This window comes from Meleagris gallopavo, chromosome 2 (assembly GCF_000146605.3).
Source record: "Meleagris gallopavo isolate NT-WF06-2002-E0010 breed Aviagen turkey brand Nicholas breeding stock chromosome 2, Turkey_5.1, whole genome shotgun sequence".
NCBI lineage: Eukaryota > Metazoa > Chordata > Aves > Galliformes > Phasianidae > Meleagris > Meleagris gallopavo.
This window is the reverse complement of record NC_015012.2, coordinates 36,653,892-36,671,944: the sequence shown is the minus strand read 5'-3', so window position 1 is coordinate 36,671,944 and position 18,053 is coordinate 36,653,892. Positions and strand designations below refer to the sequence as shown.

Genomic DNA, 18,053 nt, shown 5'->3' with positions numbered 1-18,053 from the left:
TGGTGCTAGTGACTGCCTCCCCAGCTCCCCTCCCCCCCATCACACACGGTAATAATTTATCATGTGTTGTGCTGATGTGATTTAGAGCAACTTGTCTTGTCAAGCCTACTCCAGTGTTTAGTGTATTAGAGTCTTAAAAAGTCTTTTTTCCCGTTTCCCTTTCCTACTTTAAAAATACTAATCGCAGGCTGCGGATGGTTTTCAACCTGTCCTACTTGTGGTGCTTATGACTTCTGAATGCTGTCTCTCAAGTGTGCCAGCCTGACTGTTCTTCCTTACCTGTCTGCTCATGCAGCATCAGAGTTCTGAGTAATTAGCAGTAAACAACTGTGTACAAGTGCTGGTTGTTGAAAACCTAGTGTTAGGTTTTTCAGAGATCTGGATATTCTAATATAATTTTCTGTACCTCTTTTATTCAAATCTGAAATTCATGAGCTCCGTGCCAAAAGTGTTGTTTAATTGTATCTCTGATCAACGCTAGTGTAAGGGGAATCACATTGGGCTGTACTGTTAATGTGTGTATGGGAGAAGCTGTACAGGCGTGTGGCTGATTGACGTGCTGAAGGTAGGCCTGACATACACTGTGCTTTGTGAACCTCATTCTTCTTAAAGGTCCAAACTGTGAGGCCTTCCAAACCACCTACAGGCTTCCTTGCCGCACAAGGATAAAGGACAATTACAGGCTGGGAAATTGGAAAGTGTGTGCAAACACATGTAAGTGTGTGTAAACTGAGGAACTGTTAACACTGGTAAGTGCCTGTGCCATATCCCCATTAGTCGGCAGCAGTATTGAGTAGGGAGAAGCTGTGCTGATGGGCATAAGTTGGCTGCTGCTGTTGGAAACTGGTTATGCTGGACAGGCTCAGGCAGAGAAGCTGTGAGGAGGAGTATTGAGTGACTGATCTGGAGGTGCTGGGAGCGGAAAGGATCTTTGGGAACAGCCACCTGGGGCAATTTCAGAGAATGGTGTGGAAGCAAATGTGGGCCAGTGGCTGTATGCTGTCAGTAATAGTGATTTGTTGACAAGTCCTAGAAAATGTTGTTAGCAAGCTCTCCACTGAGATAAGTGTATTTACGTGGTCTACATTTGGGTAGTCAGTCAGGTGATAGATGTATTTCCTGTCAGCTTTTCAACATGCAAAACTGTGGGTGTTTCACATTTGAGATAAATAGAGAACTTTCCTCCCTGCTGTTTCATGCACCTGTATCCAACTCTGTGAATTGAGCTGCAGTCTGTGGGAAATACAGTGGGGAAAGAGAGAGGGGGACATAGCATTTTAATTGCTTGATTCGCAATTGAATTTTAAGGCTGTGGATCTCATTATCTAGATGACCTCTTCCAACTCAAGTGATTGTATGGTTATCCTATCAGTGGTCAACAGAACCGTGATTACTCACTGCAGGCAGTACATGGAATATTTATTCTCAAGTACAAACATTCACGTGCGTACATGCCACCTGTAGAGAATGCTGGAACTTGGTAGTACTCAGCAACCTTAAAAAAAAACAACAATGGGAAATAAAGAACTTGAAAACAAGAGGAAATGGATGTAAGCATAGGGAATGCAATACAGTTTTTAAGTAGTATTTTTTTCAGAATGTTTATTAATCAAGAAGGATGCAAAGCCACTGATTCTCAGTTACTGTGTTTATGAGATCTAGAAGGCAGCAGTCAATGAGGAATACTGCTCTGTTGCCCCTTGTAGGGTAACCCTGCCAAGTCCTCATTCCAAGTCTCCATGTTCTCAGAGCTGCTCCCATTTGTTCTTCCCTCTGGAAATTAAAGAAACCCTGTGGTGTGAGCCCCTTGCCCAGGGAACACGTGGCCTTCCTGTGAGCACAGAGCTCTGAAATGTGCAGAGGGGGGCTGGGCCCACACATGGAAACCCAGCTCGTGGGGCTGCATCCAAGAGGCTGAAGGGAGAATGGCTCTATCCTGGTGCCTTTTCTGCCCCTCTGCTGCCACCTTTTTATTTTTGGGCCTGTCCGTTGTACTGTGTTCTCTTGTCGTAGGTTGTTCTTGTAGTTGCTTGAGGCTGAAAGCTTTCTGATGTGCTCTTGTAACGAGTGTGGAGACTTTCAGGTTGAGAGGTGACAGGAATGAAGATCCTATTAGACAATTTAAAATGCTTTTCATAGTTCTTGAAAACAACATAGTTACCAGCTGAAGAGCTCTGTGAGGAAATGTGATGAAGATGTTAAAGTGAAGGCACGGTATTGTGAATCTTGAGCACTCTTGATCAGTACTTGGCAATCGTTTGTCAATTTCACTGTGGATGCAGGGGGTTGACATTTCATGATTCACCTACAAATGCTTTGAGGATTTATGTTTGTATCCTGTTGATGTTAATATAATTGAAGTTCATTATTCAATGATATACAAATAAAAACCATTTGAGGTAAGCATTAATTATTAGGCTTTGTACTATAATCTACCATGTGTATTTGATGTACATTACAGTATATTTTGTTGCGGTGGGCTTGTTTTCTGTTCAAATTATGGCTTTAAGGGGAACAACTCAGTACTGCTACTTGGAGAACAGAACTTACCTTATAGCAGATTTTCTGGGTTCTAGTGTTTACTGCTGAATTGCTTTGTGAATGATTTATTTATTTTTTCTAAAATTAATTTAAAGTTTTCATTTAACTCTGTCTTCGGTTAGCTTCAAGTTGAATTTCTGTTTCGTGTAGTTTCTCAACTGTCCCCTAGTGTCTCTGACACTTTCTAGTTTGTCATGTGTTATTGTGTAAATTAAATTTGACACAGTGCATATAATGACTGTCTAGATGTGCTTTGCCTTGGTCAGATACATAAGCAATTCATGAATTTTCAGACAGAAGAATTTTGAGGATTATGCAGTAATAAAGTCTACTTATTTCCAGCAGATCATGCAACAAAAGAGCCAGTAGAGGATACAGATCCCAGCACTCTTTCCTTAACAATGGTATGTATTTCTGTTCTAACAAACTTAAAATCATTAGACCTCTCTACAGTTATGTTATGCAGATGTGATTAAAATACTTAAGTAACTCAAATAACGTGTGTATATTCAGAGGTTTGCTTATTTGTATGACTATGGTAATTTACTCACCCTATGTAATTAAAATAAAAATAGCAATAGATCCATAAGCTATTACAAATCAAGGATCGGTGCTGGCACCGGTGCTATTTATCATCTTTGTAGGCAACATGGGCAGTGGGATTGAGTGCACCCTCAGTGAGTTTGCATATGACACCAATCTGAGCGGTGCAGTTGACACAGTGGAAGGATGAGATGCTATCTAGAAGGACATGGACAGATGTAAGACGTGGGCCCGTGCCAAGTTCATGAAGTTCAACTAGGCCAAGTGCAAGGTTCTGCATCTGGGTTGGGGCAATTCCAAGCACGGATACAGGTTGGGTGGAAAATGGGTTGAGAGCAGCCCTGAGGAGAAGGATTTGGAGTGTAGGTTGATTAAAGAATCAACATGAGCCAGGAGTGTGCACTTGCGGCCCAGAAGGCCAACTGTATCCTGTGTTGCATTAATACAAGAGTGACTAGCAGGTCAGGGGAGGTGATTCTCTCATGAGCCCCCACCCAGAGTACTGTGTCCAGTTCTGGGGCCCCCCATCTCAAGAAGGACATGGAGCTGTTGGAGTGGGTCCAGAGGGCTGGAGCACCTCCCCTACAAGGACAGGCTGAGAGAGCTGGGGCTTTTCAACCTGGAGAAGAGAAGACTCTGGGGAGGACCTTATAGCAGCCTTCTAGATACCTGAAGGGAGCCTACAGGAAAGCTGGGGAGGGACTTTTTATAAGGGCATGTGATACAGGATGAGGGGAAACGGCCTTAAACTGGAAGAGTAGATTTAGACTAGATATTAGGAGGAAATTCTCTACTGTGAGAGTGGTGAGACACTGGAACAGGTTGACCAACAAGGTTGTGAATGTTCCCCTCCTGCCTTAGAGGTGTTCAAGGACAAGCTGGGACTCTGAGCGACCCGGTTTTGTGGGGGATGTTCCTGCCTGTGAAGTGGGTTGGAACTAGATGATCTTAAAGGTCCCTTCTAACTCAAACCATTCTGCGATTCTATGCTGAATTGGGCAGCACCAGTGGGCAGCCCAGTAGTTAGCTAATAGTCATGGAGAGCCAGTAACAGCACTTTTTCATTTTTAGAAAAAAGATTTTTGCTGACATTCTTCTGTCTATATGAGTTGAAAGGGTAAGAAAATCCAATGAAGGCTTAAAATATAAATTGTATTGAGTTATTACTCTTGTACCTATTTCATCTGATGAGTTAAGGAGATAGAAAGGCATGATCAGTAATGATACTGGTGCCTTGCAGCAGACATGGTAAAACCTAGGAGAGACCTGACAAGTGCTCTGTGGTGCGTCCTGGCTGAGTAACACAATTTATGACAAAGTTCTGATATATTAAACTTGCCAATATTATGCTAATATGTAATTCTGTGCAGTTTTGTAAGAGTTCTTGTTAATGTTACAATGGATTGCTTCCTCTGGGGGAAAATAACGGTGCTGTGTAGCCCAGAGAACACTTTTTTAGTCTAGCTATATAAACAGATTAAAATGCTCTGTTTTATTTTATGGATGGTGATGTAGCAGGCTATTGTTTTCCCTTCGTGTTTTCTTCCCATTTTGAAGCTTTACTAAGCAACAGGTAGGAAGTTCGCTCTCTGTTGCATAAAGGTAGGATTCATAGTGAAGGAGGTGGATGTTAGGTCTACTAGCAGGTTATAACAGATGCCTGGAAATGACTAGTTGTCTCATTAAGCTCAGTAATAATCGTTTGCTGTTGGTGTCCATTAAAAGAGGTGTTGAAATCTCTTGGTGGGGTGAGGTTCAACAAGACCAAGTGCTGAGTCTAGCACTTTGGCCGCAGCAACTCCAGGTAATGCTACAGGCTTGGAGGAGAGTGACTGGAAGACTGTGTTGGGGGTGTTGGTCAATGTTCATCTGAACGTGAGCCAGCAGTGTGCCCAGGTGGCCAAGAAGGCCAACGGCATCCTGGCTTGTATCAGAAATAGTGCTACTAGCAGGAGCAGGGAAGTAATTGTCCCTCTGTACTCAGCTCTGGTGAGGCTGCACCTTGAGTACAATATACAGTTTTGGGCCCCTCACTGCAGGAAAGGCGTTGAGGCCCTGGAGTGTGTCTGGAGAAGGGCAACGAAACTGGTGAGAGGTCTGGAGCACAGGCCTTATGAGGAGTGGCTGAGGGAGCTGAGATTGTTAAGTCTGGAAAAGAGGAGGGGCAGGGGAGACCTTACTACTCTCTATCCCTACCTGAAGGGAGGTTGTAGTGAGCTGGAGGTCAGCCTCTGCTCTCATATGACTGGTGATAGAACTAGAGGGAATGGCCTCAAGTTGCACCGGGGAGGTTCAGGCTGGACACCAGGACATACTACTTTTTCCAAGGAGTGGAATGGGCTGCCCAGGAAGATGGTGGAGTCACTGTCCCTGGAGGTGTTCAAGGAACATTTGGACGTTGTGTTGAGGGATGTGGTTTAGTGAGAACTGCTGTTAATGAGTGGATGTTGGACTGAATGATTTTGTAGATCTTTTCCAACCTTAGTCAATCTGTGATATGATGATGCATTATGTTTTCTGTATTGGTATCATTCCACTTAAAAGAAAACTTCTTTCCTCATCTCTGTAATATCTGTATTGATTAATACTGTGAATCAGGAATCCCTATTACTTTAGCATGTGCTAAGTTCAGTGTAGTTAGTAGTGTTTCTGCATAAGAAGGGCATTATTGTATCTGATTGTAGGCAGATCAACAAGTATTAACTTTAGAGGTTAAGTATAATTATGCTGTTCTTATATACTTTCTCCAGCAGAATTACACTTAAGATAACAAACATCTGTCTCTTGGTTTTTTTTCTTGTGACAGACTGAAAAATATCCTGTCCAAGACACAGGAGTACCTAAAGGTAAGCACTGTGAATTGTCTTTTAGGTCGTGTGTCACAGATCCTTTTTTTTCCCTAGATGTTTGTATTTTAAATGTAGTGTCACTTTCTGTATTTTAAGGTCAATTGAACATGTGTATATATACACACACACGTTTTCATTTTTCTGCCTAAGTTTAGTCACAGCTCTCATCAGAAGATATTGGTTCTCAGTCTGGAAGAAAAATACAATGATGCCGTCAACAGAACAGTGTTCAGAGGATAGAGATCTTTAAAAGGTGGCTTTGAGGAGATTACTGCTGCCTTCAGATTATCAGAAATACAATTTGGTAATATCTCCCTGTTCTCCTGCCTCTGATGGCATTCCCACCCCTATCACCAGTTAACTCTTCATGCTGTCTGTTACCTTGGGAAGGTATTAATACCATCTGCTTAGAAACTTAGCACATTTCTTTGCAGGTTCTGTATTGCACTGAAGTCAGTTGCTTGGGTTAGGTAGTGTCACCATCTCCTTTATGGCTTCTTTTACATATAGGTCTTTGCTTGTTTAGTGTGCTTTTTTGTAATCCCAGTTTTACCATTGGTTTTTCTCCAGGGATTATGCTGTCAAAGTCTCAGTGAAGGAACACTCTAGAGGCACTTGCTGAGAAGTGTGGGCCAATACACCACTAGGGTTAAAGAGAAGTTAGCATGTTATGCTGGTGGCTTAAATCAGCCAGCCAGAAAAAATGTGTATCTTGTTAGAAGTGTTCAGTGGAGCAGTAGAATGTGAAGGCTAATTTAAAATCATAAACTGCTTCCTGCTTATTTGCAGTCAGGTGATTTGTTCTTTCCAAGCTGTTTACTAACAGATTTCTTTGGACACAAAAACACATTACACTTTTTAATTCCACCCATGACATTTAGTCCCCCTCAGAATTAAATAAATTCCTACAATTCCAATATCATCAAATTTGTTTGAAATTCAGTATTGTATGTTTTAAATACATTTAATTTGAAAATGAAAGTTGTGAAAGGAAATGGAAATTTCAATGCTTTTTGTAGAAAGGAAGTACGCTTGGTGTATTTTTTTATTTTATATTCTGCTTCTTGTCAAATGTAAAGAGGGCTAAGTATCAATATAGCATTTCCTCTTCAGAGTAGGAGGTGATAAAAATACCTCTTAGTCTTCTGTTTATTTCTGGAATTTCAGGTTATTTTTTAATTTATTTTTCAAAATGTTTTCAATGCTGTAGGTTTTGGTATGAGTAGCAGATGGTTCTTTAGGTGGTGTTTTCTCAGTTTGCTCAATAAGAATGAATTTTCATAACTATTTCTTTAAGAATACAGGCTGAGAAATACAAGCCTGTGAACTAAAAAGTGTCGCAGATGTGCAGACCTGATTCTGTAACAAAATGGTTTGCTTCAGATTTAATGTTTGAATATACACTTCACTGGCCTGAGGTGGTAGTATTTTGTTCCTTTTTTGGTCAGTTAATTTACAAACCATTTTGGGATCTAGCTTACCAAAGGTCTTAGCACCCTCTACTGATGATGAATTAAAGGTGGGTTGTGTCAGCTTTTCATCTTGGAAAATTAGGCTTAATGTTTGCATCATACTTTGACTATAATTCTGCTTCTGCTCAGATGTTGAGCAAATTTGACAGATAATGTTTTCACACAAATGAATTGGATTTTGATCCCTATAGTCACCTTTTTGGGGGATTTCTTTTTATCTCTGGATCCACAGTTGTAAGGAGAGTAGATGATCTTTAATAAAGGTTTCCCAGCTGGCAGGGGAATGTTATTTGCTTTAAGTCTTCAACATAAAAGATGAAAAAGAAGAAAACTGATTTCATTTTCTTCCCTCCTTAAATGTAAGGTTGAATTCTTTGATTCAGATCATATTCTTGAGTGAGATAAGGAAGTATGTCTTCTTTCTGTTACCTGACACTTCACAGAGATAATAGCCCTTCTTTTGTGAGATCTTACCACTTGACAAACAGCAAAATGCTAAAAATCATGTCGCAGTTACGGAATGTTCAGGTGTCTATGACAGGTCTAGAATACAACTTTTTATAAGCTCTTGTTAATGGTTAGTGAGCACCTCACCTATGGGACTTGGGCAAATGGTTTCTTAATGAGAACCTTACTAAGCGTGTACAGGGAAATTTGTTTATGTGAGGTTCACAAAGGGCTTGTGCATCCTTTATACCACGTTTTGGGGGCTGAAGTGAAGCTTGAAAGTGATCAAAATTTGGTTCATAGTGGCAGATGTGCTTTTCAATGAACTCCCAAGGCAAATGATAAACATGTTTTTGAGACATTTCAGTGCTTCAGGAAATTGCTATGTAGTAGAGATAAGTAGGATGAGCCTAATTCACAAAGGAGTAGAAGGTAAACATTTGTGTAGTACATATTTCAACAGTGATCATTATAAGTGTGATCTGAAGAGCAAAGCAGAAAGGATTATATTGATTTGTAATAACCGTCTTCAGCCTGCCTTGATGTATTGGCTTGGTTAATATTCTCTTGGTACTGCTCCTGGTCACCTTCCTGAAAGAACATAACTTTGGCCACAAAAATAATGTTCTGGTTGTTTTTTAAAACACTGATAGACCAGTATTTGATCTCCACAGGGATTATTTTTTTAAACACATGTATTCATGACTGTTGTAGCTACTGCCAATTTATTGTTTGGGGTTTTTTAATCCTGCCTTTCCCTGTGACTGAGCAGAATGTGGAGTTAAATTTTGCATTCTAGACATCTGTAATATATAATTGATAGTCTTACCATGTATATCTGTATTTGAGTGGAAGATCAGTGTTTCTCAATCTTTGTCTTAGATGAGGAATACCAAACAGATCAAGTTACATTGGAAATTGCATCTGTGAACATCAGGAGTCTTACGTCAGATTCTGGCCTAGTCCAGCAGGTAAGAAAAAATTGTACTGAATGTGAATTATGTTATTTAATTTACATTAATAACTTATGTTAACAAATTATTTTCAGACTCTATGTGGAAAGCACAGAATTACTCAGTAAAATAGACCAGAAATAGACTCTCTTTTCCAGAGTTCAGTGAAGTGAGCTTTTGTGGATAAAAGCGACAAAAGGATATGTAATAATTAACGTTTACTTTGTTCTGTAAGTAGGTTTTGATTAGTGTGTAGATGCTCTGGAAGAGAGCCGACAGAGTTTGTTGGCTTTGTTACGCGTGTTCTCCCACTTCCCTGATGAAGATAGAGCGAGGACAGAGAATAAGGAGGGAAAATCCTGGGTTTCGGACTCTTGTGTTTTTGCCCTAGGGAGGCATTTGATTGTTCTGCTTTGACTTTGGGACATTGCTTGATCCAAACTGAAAATATTCTCCACTGATTGTGAAATCTTACGCTGCCAAACAGTGGGCAATACTGAGCGATCCCTACCATGGTGCTCTGTAGTCAGCATCTTTCAGATGACGGTTATTTGCTAAATTTCAAATTGATTCTCTTTGGGTTGAGCAGAAGGCTTGGAGGAGATAAATGAATGAGCATTGTTCAGCAAAAAGAAGAGCTAAAAGGAGCTCCTTATGCCAGAGTCCCAGCTGACTTTCATCAAACAAACATGAGTTTGGTATGCATTTCACAGATGATGGAGGTAACTCTATAATTTCCATCATCAAGAAGAGAACATTATTTACAGTGACTGTATGTGGGCAACTATATTTCATCATACTAGGCTGTTAATAGTTCTACCAAGCTGGAAAACTTTCTGCTTATCTTCAGACTGTGCATAGGTTTATAGCTTTGATTAAATGCGTAGAAGCTGATTGGATTTTGGTTGTAGGCAAAAAATTAGTCATGCCTTACATGCCTAATTTTATGGGCAGTGACAGTACATTGTCTTATTTCAATTACATTACAAGAATGCAATCTTGAATAATGCTGAGGGCATACAATTTGACAGAAGTATGTAATAACTGATCAGTAAAAATACCAACCTGGGAAATGGATGAATGACACAAGTAAACATCGTGTATATTTTTGTACTTATTGCAATACTGGCTGCTCCTGTTATCTTTCTTGGTAAACTGTGAGTATAGTGGCATCTCTTGAAGGTTGTTAGGTCTTTAGGTATTAACTTTAACCATACGGTTTGAATGTTCATGAGGTCACAATGTCTGGAAAAGTTTATTGAAGCTCAGAATAGCAACTTAGCTATTGCAAACTATTTGACAAATATCTGCTTTTCCTTTTTTTCCCCCATCCACCTCTGCCTTTGTTTTTGTTTGTTTCTTTATTCCTCTTCAAACGGAGGCTGATCTGTGATGGGTAACACTCCAAATAAACTCTTCTCCAAATACATTACCCTTTGGGGAATTTGTTCCTCAAGACTCAATGCTTTTCTGCTTTTAGAGGAATTTGAGGAAATTGAGATGGTGATTATAATCATCATTTTCAGATCCAATTTTTTTGTTCTTTTCTAACCAGGTCTTCAAATGATTTGGAGATAGTTTACTTTCTTTGTAATTGGACTTTGCATGTATGTATATCCAACAGATGAACTGAAAGTTTGTGTTCTATTTTTAGGGGATTTCTTAGTACTGAAGGTTTATTAGGTAGGAATATAGAGTACTTATTACACTTGATTGTTACACAGTTGACTTGTATTTGCACGCACAGCCTGCAAAATGCTAAGAAGCTTGCTGTGATAGTTAGGAAAATCAACATTGCTTTATTGCAGTTATCTAAGGGGAAAATCCCTTCCTGCTTTCATCTTTAAATCCTTAGTAGAAGAAAGCTATTTCATCTGGTTCCACACCCGCATAGTTAAAGTAAGCGCAGCTGCAGTTTCCTACAGTCCTAGGATCAAGCTGCTGTCCTTTCAGTTTTTACATGTTGCTTTGTAAGTTGTAGAATTGAAGTTGCTATCTGTGCTCCATTCTCAAGCTGCTAAATATTGTCACTGTATTTAAGTAGAGTGGTGTTTGCTTCAAACAGGACAGCAGTTAGATGTGAGCCGGTAGAAATGTTCAAGACCACCTGCTGTCTAGAAAAGTAGGGAAGTTTCCTATGTATGTCAAGAAGTTTTATTAGACCAGTGGAACATTCCCTTCCTTTTTATGTTACAGGCAAAGATCTCAGATTTTTCATTACAAAGCATTTAAATCTTCTTAATCAAACCATATGACTTGTTGGACAGCTTTGTACATATCACTTAAAGCTATTTTTTGTGTACAATACTAGCAACTTTTCATGACTGTATATGGTGAGGTCATTTCATAATTGTTGGTAAATGCTCAGACTATTGTTTTTCAAATGGTGAGGGCTGTAATTGGTATTGATTTAATCATAAGTCAAATGTAGAAAACTAAGCAAGAATGAAAAACGTGGACAGGAAGAAAGAGGGATTAAGAGCAAATTATTCAAAAGATGTAACCCCATGGCATATGATCAGTAAGGATGACATTGTTCAGTAGATAAAAATGTGAATGTTGCTTTGTGAAGTAAAAACATAAAAAAAAAAAGCTACCTAAAATGGCTACACATTGTTAGTCATTTCTCATACTAGGTAAGTACTCTATCTGATTTTATCAAGTAGATTGGGGATTCTTCTATGTAATCTCCTGACACTTAAAAATGAGCCAAATAGCTATTCTGGTGTTTTGATTTATGTTTGTTCTTTGCTTTGTAGCCAGAAGACAAAGACACTCAAAACCATTCTGAAAAATCGCTTTCAGGTAATGTCAGCTTTACTGTTCTACATATTTTATTCCTACGTTTTCTTTGAAAGGACTTCATTAAAAACTGTCATAACCTAGAAGTACCTGGGTAATCAATGCTTGTGGCACTCATTTCATTACCACTGCCTTTTATAGCTACCTCTTTTGTTCTAGAAGGGGTGGCAATCAATAACACACAGCATACAAAATGAGTAAGTTACTCTGACCAAATGCACCTAGTGCAGCTGCCTTCAAAGGAAGTCTGTAAGCAGCTATTGAGAGAGCAGAGGCGGACTGTGGGGGTTTATCGCATAGTGTTTTCAGCTTGGCTGGAAGTTGGTGGCTAATACACAGCCCCGTTGATATAACAGTGAACAACTGAAAATTAACATTCTGTGAAAAAGAAAAAAAAAAAAGCTTGTCATATAATGTAATGTTAGGATTGTGCTGGTAGGTAGGTCGTGTGCTCTGATACAAGACATCCTGGGAAAGCAGGATTCTCTGTAATGCTTCTGATAATCTGGTACAGCACAAGAAGCAGGTTGGTTTAGTTTTGTTTACCTTTAATTGTGGCCTTTGCTTTCTTTACCCCTTCTTCCCTATTTCTGTGGGAGGATAAAACATAGTCTGGCATCCTTGCAAAGCCGAGTAAGATGAAATTCAGATAGGGTGCTCTCCTGCCCTTTGAGCTCAGTCAGAACTTTTATAGGGTTACATTCATTTTGCCTTGTTTGTGTAAGTAAATCCTAATATGAGTGAGCCCAGTAAATTTTGTCTCACTTCAGTGAGAGCTTAAGATGCACGAGGAAGAGCAGAATTGCTGATATTAAGAAGTTCTTAGAGACCAGCTGTGAGGGCTGTGGAAAACCTGGGAGCAAAGATGTTGCCAGAACGTTTTTCCTTTTAAAAGGGAATCTGAGCTTTTGTATGAAGTTATTTGTCTCCAACAGTGTTGTTACTACACGTCTGAACTTGTTGAAAGCATCAGAAGCTGTCTCTAGCCTGCTTAAAAAGAAGGCTTATGAGTAGCATTACAAAAATAACAATAGCCTGTTCTTCTCTTTAAAAAAAAAAAGAAAAAATGTTTGCAGATGCTATGTTCACCTTAGCTGCTTTAATCAGCACTAATATTCAGCATGAAAAGTGACCTTTTGAAGGTCTTTCTGGAATTTTTACACAATTTGACAGTTAATGCAAATGGAGGAAAAAAAAAAATTAACTGATGCTGTTACCTGTTAGATTAGGTGGCACTGACTGCCAGATTTGCTCTATTCCAGGGATATAGCTGAAGTCTCTCAGACCAGCACTGATCCAGCACTTATAGATTAGTGTCATGGCTTCCATTGTCATTTGACACTGAAATACTGTCATGGTTATTTTTAATCTTTTTTTATTTATATCAGTTTTCTTGTTGTAGTATTCTTTTTTCAAAGGGTTTCATCCCAAGTAGGACTAATTACTTTGCCGTTTCAGGTTGCACGATGAGAGAGGCCAGAACTTTTAGGAAGTACTTCTAGGCTGCATTCATTATCTGCAGCTCTTTTGGATGTACCAAATTCTCCCTGCATTCAGAAAGGAGCTTGTTAAGGTCATATCTTCAGTCAAAGTACTGAAACAATGCTCTAGGCTACTGCAGAGATTTTAGTATTTAACTAGAAGCATGATTAGAAATGTTTATATATACATATTTCTTTTATAGGTTAGTAATATGTAATATATAATATACATATCTGATAGGACTGAATTGTTCTCAGTGCTAGGCAGACACTGTTGTGTGTGGGAGACCTCTAAATGGCAGTTTTTCATTTGATGCAGATCTTGGAACATATCACCACCTACTTCCATTATATTGGTATTCTTATTTTTCTCACACATGGAGGAGTATGCTCTCTTTCTTTCTGTAATATACATTTAAAATAGGCTTGCTTAGTAGAACAGAGGCAATATTATTGTAAGAGCTCTTACCAAACAAAGGAACATATTTCTATCTTGCCACTGTGTTAAGATTCTCCTGGTACAGATATTTAGTGGTGTCATAAAAGCTGCAGCTCAGAAATACAAAACTTTTTTCCTTTGTCCTGCAACATATCTATACAATATGTGCATACTGTGCATGTATTGCTGTTAGTGACACATATGGGGGTCATGGCAGACTGAAGGATGTAATGTAGCTAGCAAAAAAAAAAAAAGGAGGGGGACTACCCACACGTAAATAAATTACACGGTGTTTTTAGAAAAGGGTGAAATATGACACTTTCAGAAGTACTGTCCTTTTGATTATTACCCATCATAGCAAAAAAAAAAAGTATTAAGTTAACTTCATGAATACTTCATGAGCAAAAGCAGCTGCATGTCAGTATTCTGACTTCTTCAGAAATGACTCATGGGATTATAATACTCTTCAAACTTTTGTGCTTTTAAATTTGTTCCAATTAAACTACAGCGGTAGATCCTAACTTCTCTCTGTATAATGGTTTTAACTACAGATCTCAAGAGAGCCTGCAAAGAAAATAGTACCTGCTCCTTGTGCTTATTCCGTGCACCGACCATCAGTGACATGCTCAATGACGAGGACTTGTTGTACACAGTGAGGCTAAAGCTGGATCCCTGCCACCCAACAGTGAAAAACTGGAGAAATTTAGCAAGCAAGTGGGGGATGACTTACGATGAATTGTGTTTCCTTGAACAGAAGCCTCAGAGTCCCACCTTGGAGTTTTTGCTACGAAATAGTGACAGGACTGTGGAGCAGCTGATTGAGCTCTGTAAATTTTATAAGAGAATTGATGTTGTCAAAGTGCTGCTGAAGTGGGTGGAGGAGGAATGGCCCAAGAGAGGAAAAAGAAGTTACCAGAACGACTTGTAGGTCGAAGAAAGTGTTAGTTCCTGCTTGTTAAATGTTGGGACTAGCTGCAACTAGTAGGTGGGAAGTTTCTCTTGTGACAGAGAGACAGTCTGTGCTGGCAGTCTGGATACTGTGTAAGCTTTTGTACTGTATACACATACATATGGTCTATGCCCTCAGGGTTGTAAAGGTAACCTCTCAAAAGTGGATAGAATAATGCAGGTTGTGTTTTTGAGTCTACAAACACTTATTTTCTTTGCTGCTGTTTGTAGGCGTCCTAAGCAGAAGAAGAATGAAAAAGCCAGACCAGTGGTATAATTGCAACAGTTGTGAGCCATGTCAGTCAGTTGTGTGTTGTTGCTGCTGGGAAAACTGCAATTGGAAGGCAAGTCTCTCAGCTTTTCTGGTAGCCTTTCCACAGTTTTTATGTTCTTCCTGCTAGAAGACAAGAGGATATTTCTTTTCTTTCTAATTTTTAAGCTTTATGACACTGTATTTGGTACAAACACAACTTGATTGTCCAAGCAGCAGTTTGGATTTCCATGTTTGAATTAACTGAATGTTTGAACATCACATTCAGGCAAAATTAAATTCTGAGTCTCTTTTTACAAACAGGACTAGATGTTAAAATAATTGCATGCATCATGGGGTATATTTCCTATGAAGAAATCATCCAATTCAGAAATACTTTCCAGCCTATAAATCCCCTTCCCCCAAACAAACTAACTCAGAAAACCCCACCACAGTTAAAATGCTTTATAGTTAAAATTAGTTTCCATAGCTTTGAATAAGCTGCTCACTCTGAGTGTTCTTTGATATTTTGCTCAAGTGCCTCTCATTTTGCAGTGTGAGGTGATAGTGAATGTCTCACCCACAGTGTATCCTTAGTATCGGAACAAGAACAACTTCCTTGTTCATAAACTGTGGTTTCCTTCACAGCCTTCCTGTTGACTGACCTGCTTTCTGTCCTATACCAAAGTGGTTGCACACTTCCATGAAAGTAGCCAAAGTTTATGTATTGATTAAAGCCAGTGTAGTGGGAAATCCACAGGTGGATTTGCCTACAGGTCTAAGTGGATGGTCATTAAGGCACCTGTTGGTTTAGACTGATATGTATCAAAGGCTGTTGATATACCGAAATACACTGTTTACAGTGAAGATATTTCTAGAATTTTGTTACCATTCTTTGGTATTCTACTGGTTTAGAAAAAAAAAATCTGAAAACTGAAAAATCAGTTGTACTGATTGCTGTAATGCCATGTACACCAACATAGTTACTAAAATATTTCTAGATGTCACCCTTACTAAAACATCTCAGATGGTACTAATATGTACATAGATGTATATAATGTAGCAGTGGTGAGCAGTATGTCAAGATGCTGGGCAAAGTTACAGTGAGGCACAGACTGATGTACTGTTCACTTTGCTCAAGTAGGAATTAATGGCACAGCTGAGGCAAGTCTGTCAGATTGCAGTCTAAGTTTCAAAAGTATAGTGTAGTAATAATATAGGTACTGGCACAAAAGGTTACTGAGGAGTTAAATGTAAAGATGAACTTTTGATTTCAAGCACCAGTTCTTGGGATGATGTAAATTAGCTTTACTGCCATGTCCTCAAGAAACTGAAGATCTAGTTGCAAGGTAAGAAGAGTGACCTACAGTTGATGTTTGAGTTTTTACTTTTTTAAAGACTGTGGGAAACTGGAGTTTTGACAACTATTTGTATATAATTTTAATCGTTTCCTCAGAAAAGCTACTACTCTTCAGAGCAGTATGTTTTCTAGCTATATTTTAAAGTGGAAGATTTATTGCTCTGTTTTGAAGGAGCTGCAGCTCAAATGCTTCACTTTCATTGTCTTCTGATAGATGTGTGAACTCTTGCTGCTCATCTTCTGTCTTTAGGTAGGGGTTCTGGAATCAGCTTTAAGGATTGCTGCTGTGGCTAGGCTCTCTGCTAGTTTCAATTCATACAGAGGTATCCACTGTGTACATGCAAATTGCCCATATGCAGCTTGTCCAACATAATCCCTGTATCTTGGGCCCACCGCATGCATGATTTATGATCATGTGCCTGTGTCTTAAGTTGTTCTTATGAGTGGTGAGGCTGGCATGTCTACTCACAGCGTTTTTCTCCTGTAACCTAGTACAGTTGTGTGCGTGGTAATGCAGTATGCTTTGCTGTGGATGCAGTCCATTAAGGAATCTAGCTGAAGCCCTTGTGTGATGGCTCATAAATGGGAACACACTGATGCAGTATCATTTCTGAATCAGGAAGTCCAACTGACATCTACTCTTTTTCCTGTTTTCTGGCTACAGTTTGTAAGCTTTTAAACAAACGCTGTTGTCTGGTGGAAGCTAGTTCTGATCCCCTGAAACTCTTGGAAAAATCAATGTCAGCTGCAAGGATTCATATTGGAAAATAAAGCTGCTTTTGAGAGTTTATATGTGAGTTCTGTGTGAATTTCGCACAGTTTCGCTGAAAACGTTAGCCTTAAACTTCATCACACACTGGATAACTCATTTGTGTACTTGAAATATTTTTCATCTTTGTATGGCATGAATTGAGGTGTACACAATTTTTTTTAGTTTTTGTATCTATTTACAAGATACTGGGTCTGAGTGTTCATGTTAAGCATTCTTATCTTCTGTTATAATGTATACTAGTTTAGAAAAAATATAGTTTATCAGTAATTTTATTGTATTTGTTTTTATTTCTTACAGCTAGGAAAACAGCTGTTTTCTTTCTCATCGGTCACCTTGGAACTACTGAACTATCAATTAGTAGTGCTAAGTAAAAGCATCGTAATATGCAAAATCCATAGCTTTTTAGAGCACTTATGTTTGGAACAGATACTGCCAAGGAAGATACATTTTTCATAAAGGAAAGAGAAAAAGAGTATATTGTGATAAGATGTTGAACAAGGCTGCTTATCTAGGAAACTTGCAGTGGTTACTAAGTAAAGAGAGGTATGATGCCTACACTGGGTGAACTTTTTCTGAATTAATAATTAAACTGATAACAAAAGCTGGGAAATTACATGTACACTGTAAAGATTCTGCTAGACTTTTGATTTTATTCCATTATATCTTATTCCCACACTAGACTCGCTCTCCCTTCATGTCCTGTTTTTTTTCTTTTTCTTTTTGGCTGCCACCTATACCTGCAGGATGTATGGTGTATAGATATGACCCTTTCCACCCATTTTAGGTTCAGGAAGATGTCCAAACTTCAGTATTCTTTCCATTTCTACAGCATTAACTGACTGTGTGCATACTAACTGTTCTCCAACAGCAAAGGTACAATGTTCCAGGAACCTCTAGTTTTCTTATGAGGCTAGCTGCGGGGCATCACCAAAAAATGAGAGTGACAGAATCCAGTTGCCTTATTCACTACATGCACTACCCTCTGATCTTTGGATGAGCGTGCAAAACGAGGTTTTGAGCTGTCCTTTGGAAACCTACCATAAAGAACAGGGTAATCAGCATGGCCTCAGGTGCTTGCTTGGAAGCAGTTGTACAGAAATTCTACAAATTCTCTTCTTCCTGAAGCACTGTGTTATACTACAGAGCTGCAACTTAAGTCTATGCAGTACCTGGTACAAGGAACCTCATATTTTTCA

At 39.1% G+C, this 18,053-nt stretch overlaps 1 protein-coding gene across 1 annotated transcript in view; it reads left to right on the top strand.

Annotated features, from left to right (window-relative positions):
- EDARADD (EDAR associated death domain) overlaps nucleotides 1-16,875 on the top strand; it is a 25,358-nt gene extending 8,483 nt beyond the window's left edge. Inside the window, exons 2-7 of the mRNA XM_031552191.1 lie at nucleotides 576-714; nucleotides 2,887-2,945; nucleotides 5,891-5,930; nucleotides 8,735-8,823; nucleotides 11,565-11,610; nucleotides 14,079-16,875. Coding sequence (XP_031408051.1) covers nucleotides 576-714; nucleotides 2,887-2,945; nucleotides 5,891-5,930; nucleotides 8,735-8,823; nucleotides 11,565-11,610; nucleotides 14,079-14,455 — 750 coding nt within the window. The 3' untranslated portion in view covers nucleotides 14,456-16,875. The remainder of the gene's footprint in view (nucleotides 1-575; nucleotides 715-2,886; nucleotides 2,946-5,890; nucleotides 5,931-8,734; nucleotides 8,824-11,564; nucleotides 11,611-14,078) is intronic.
- Nucleotides 16,876-18,053: the final 1,178 nt, after the last annotated feature.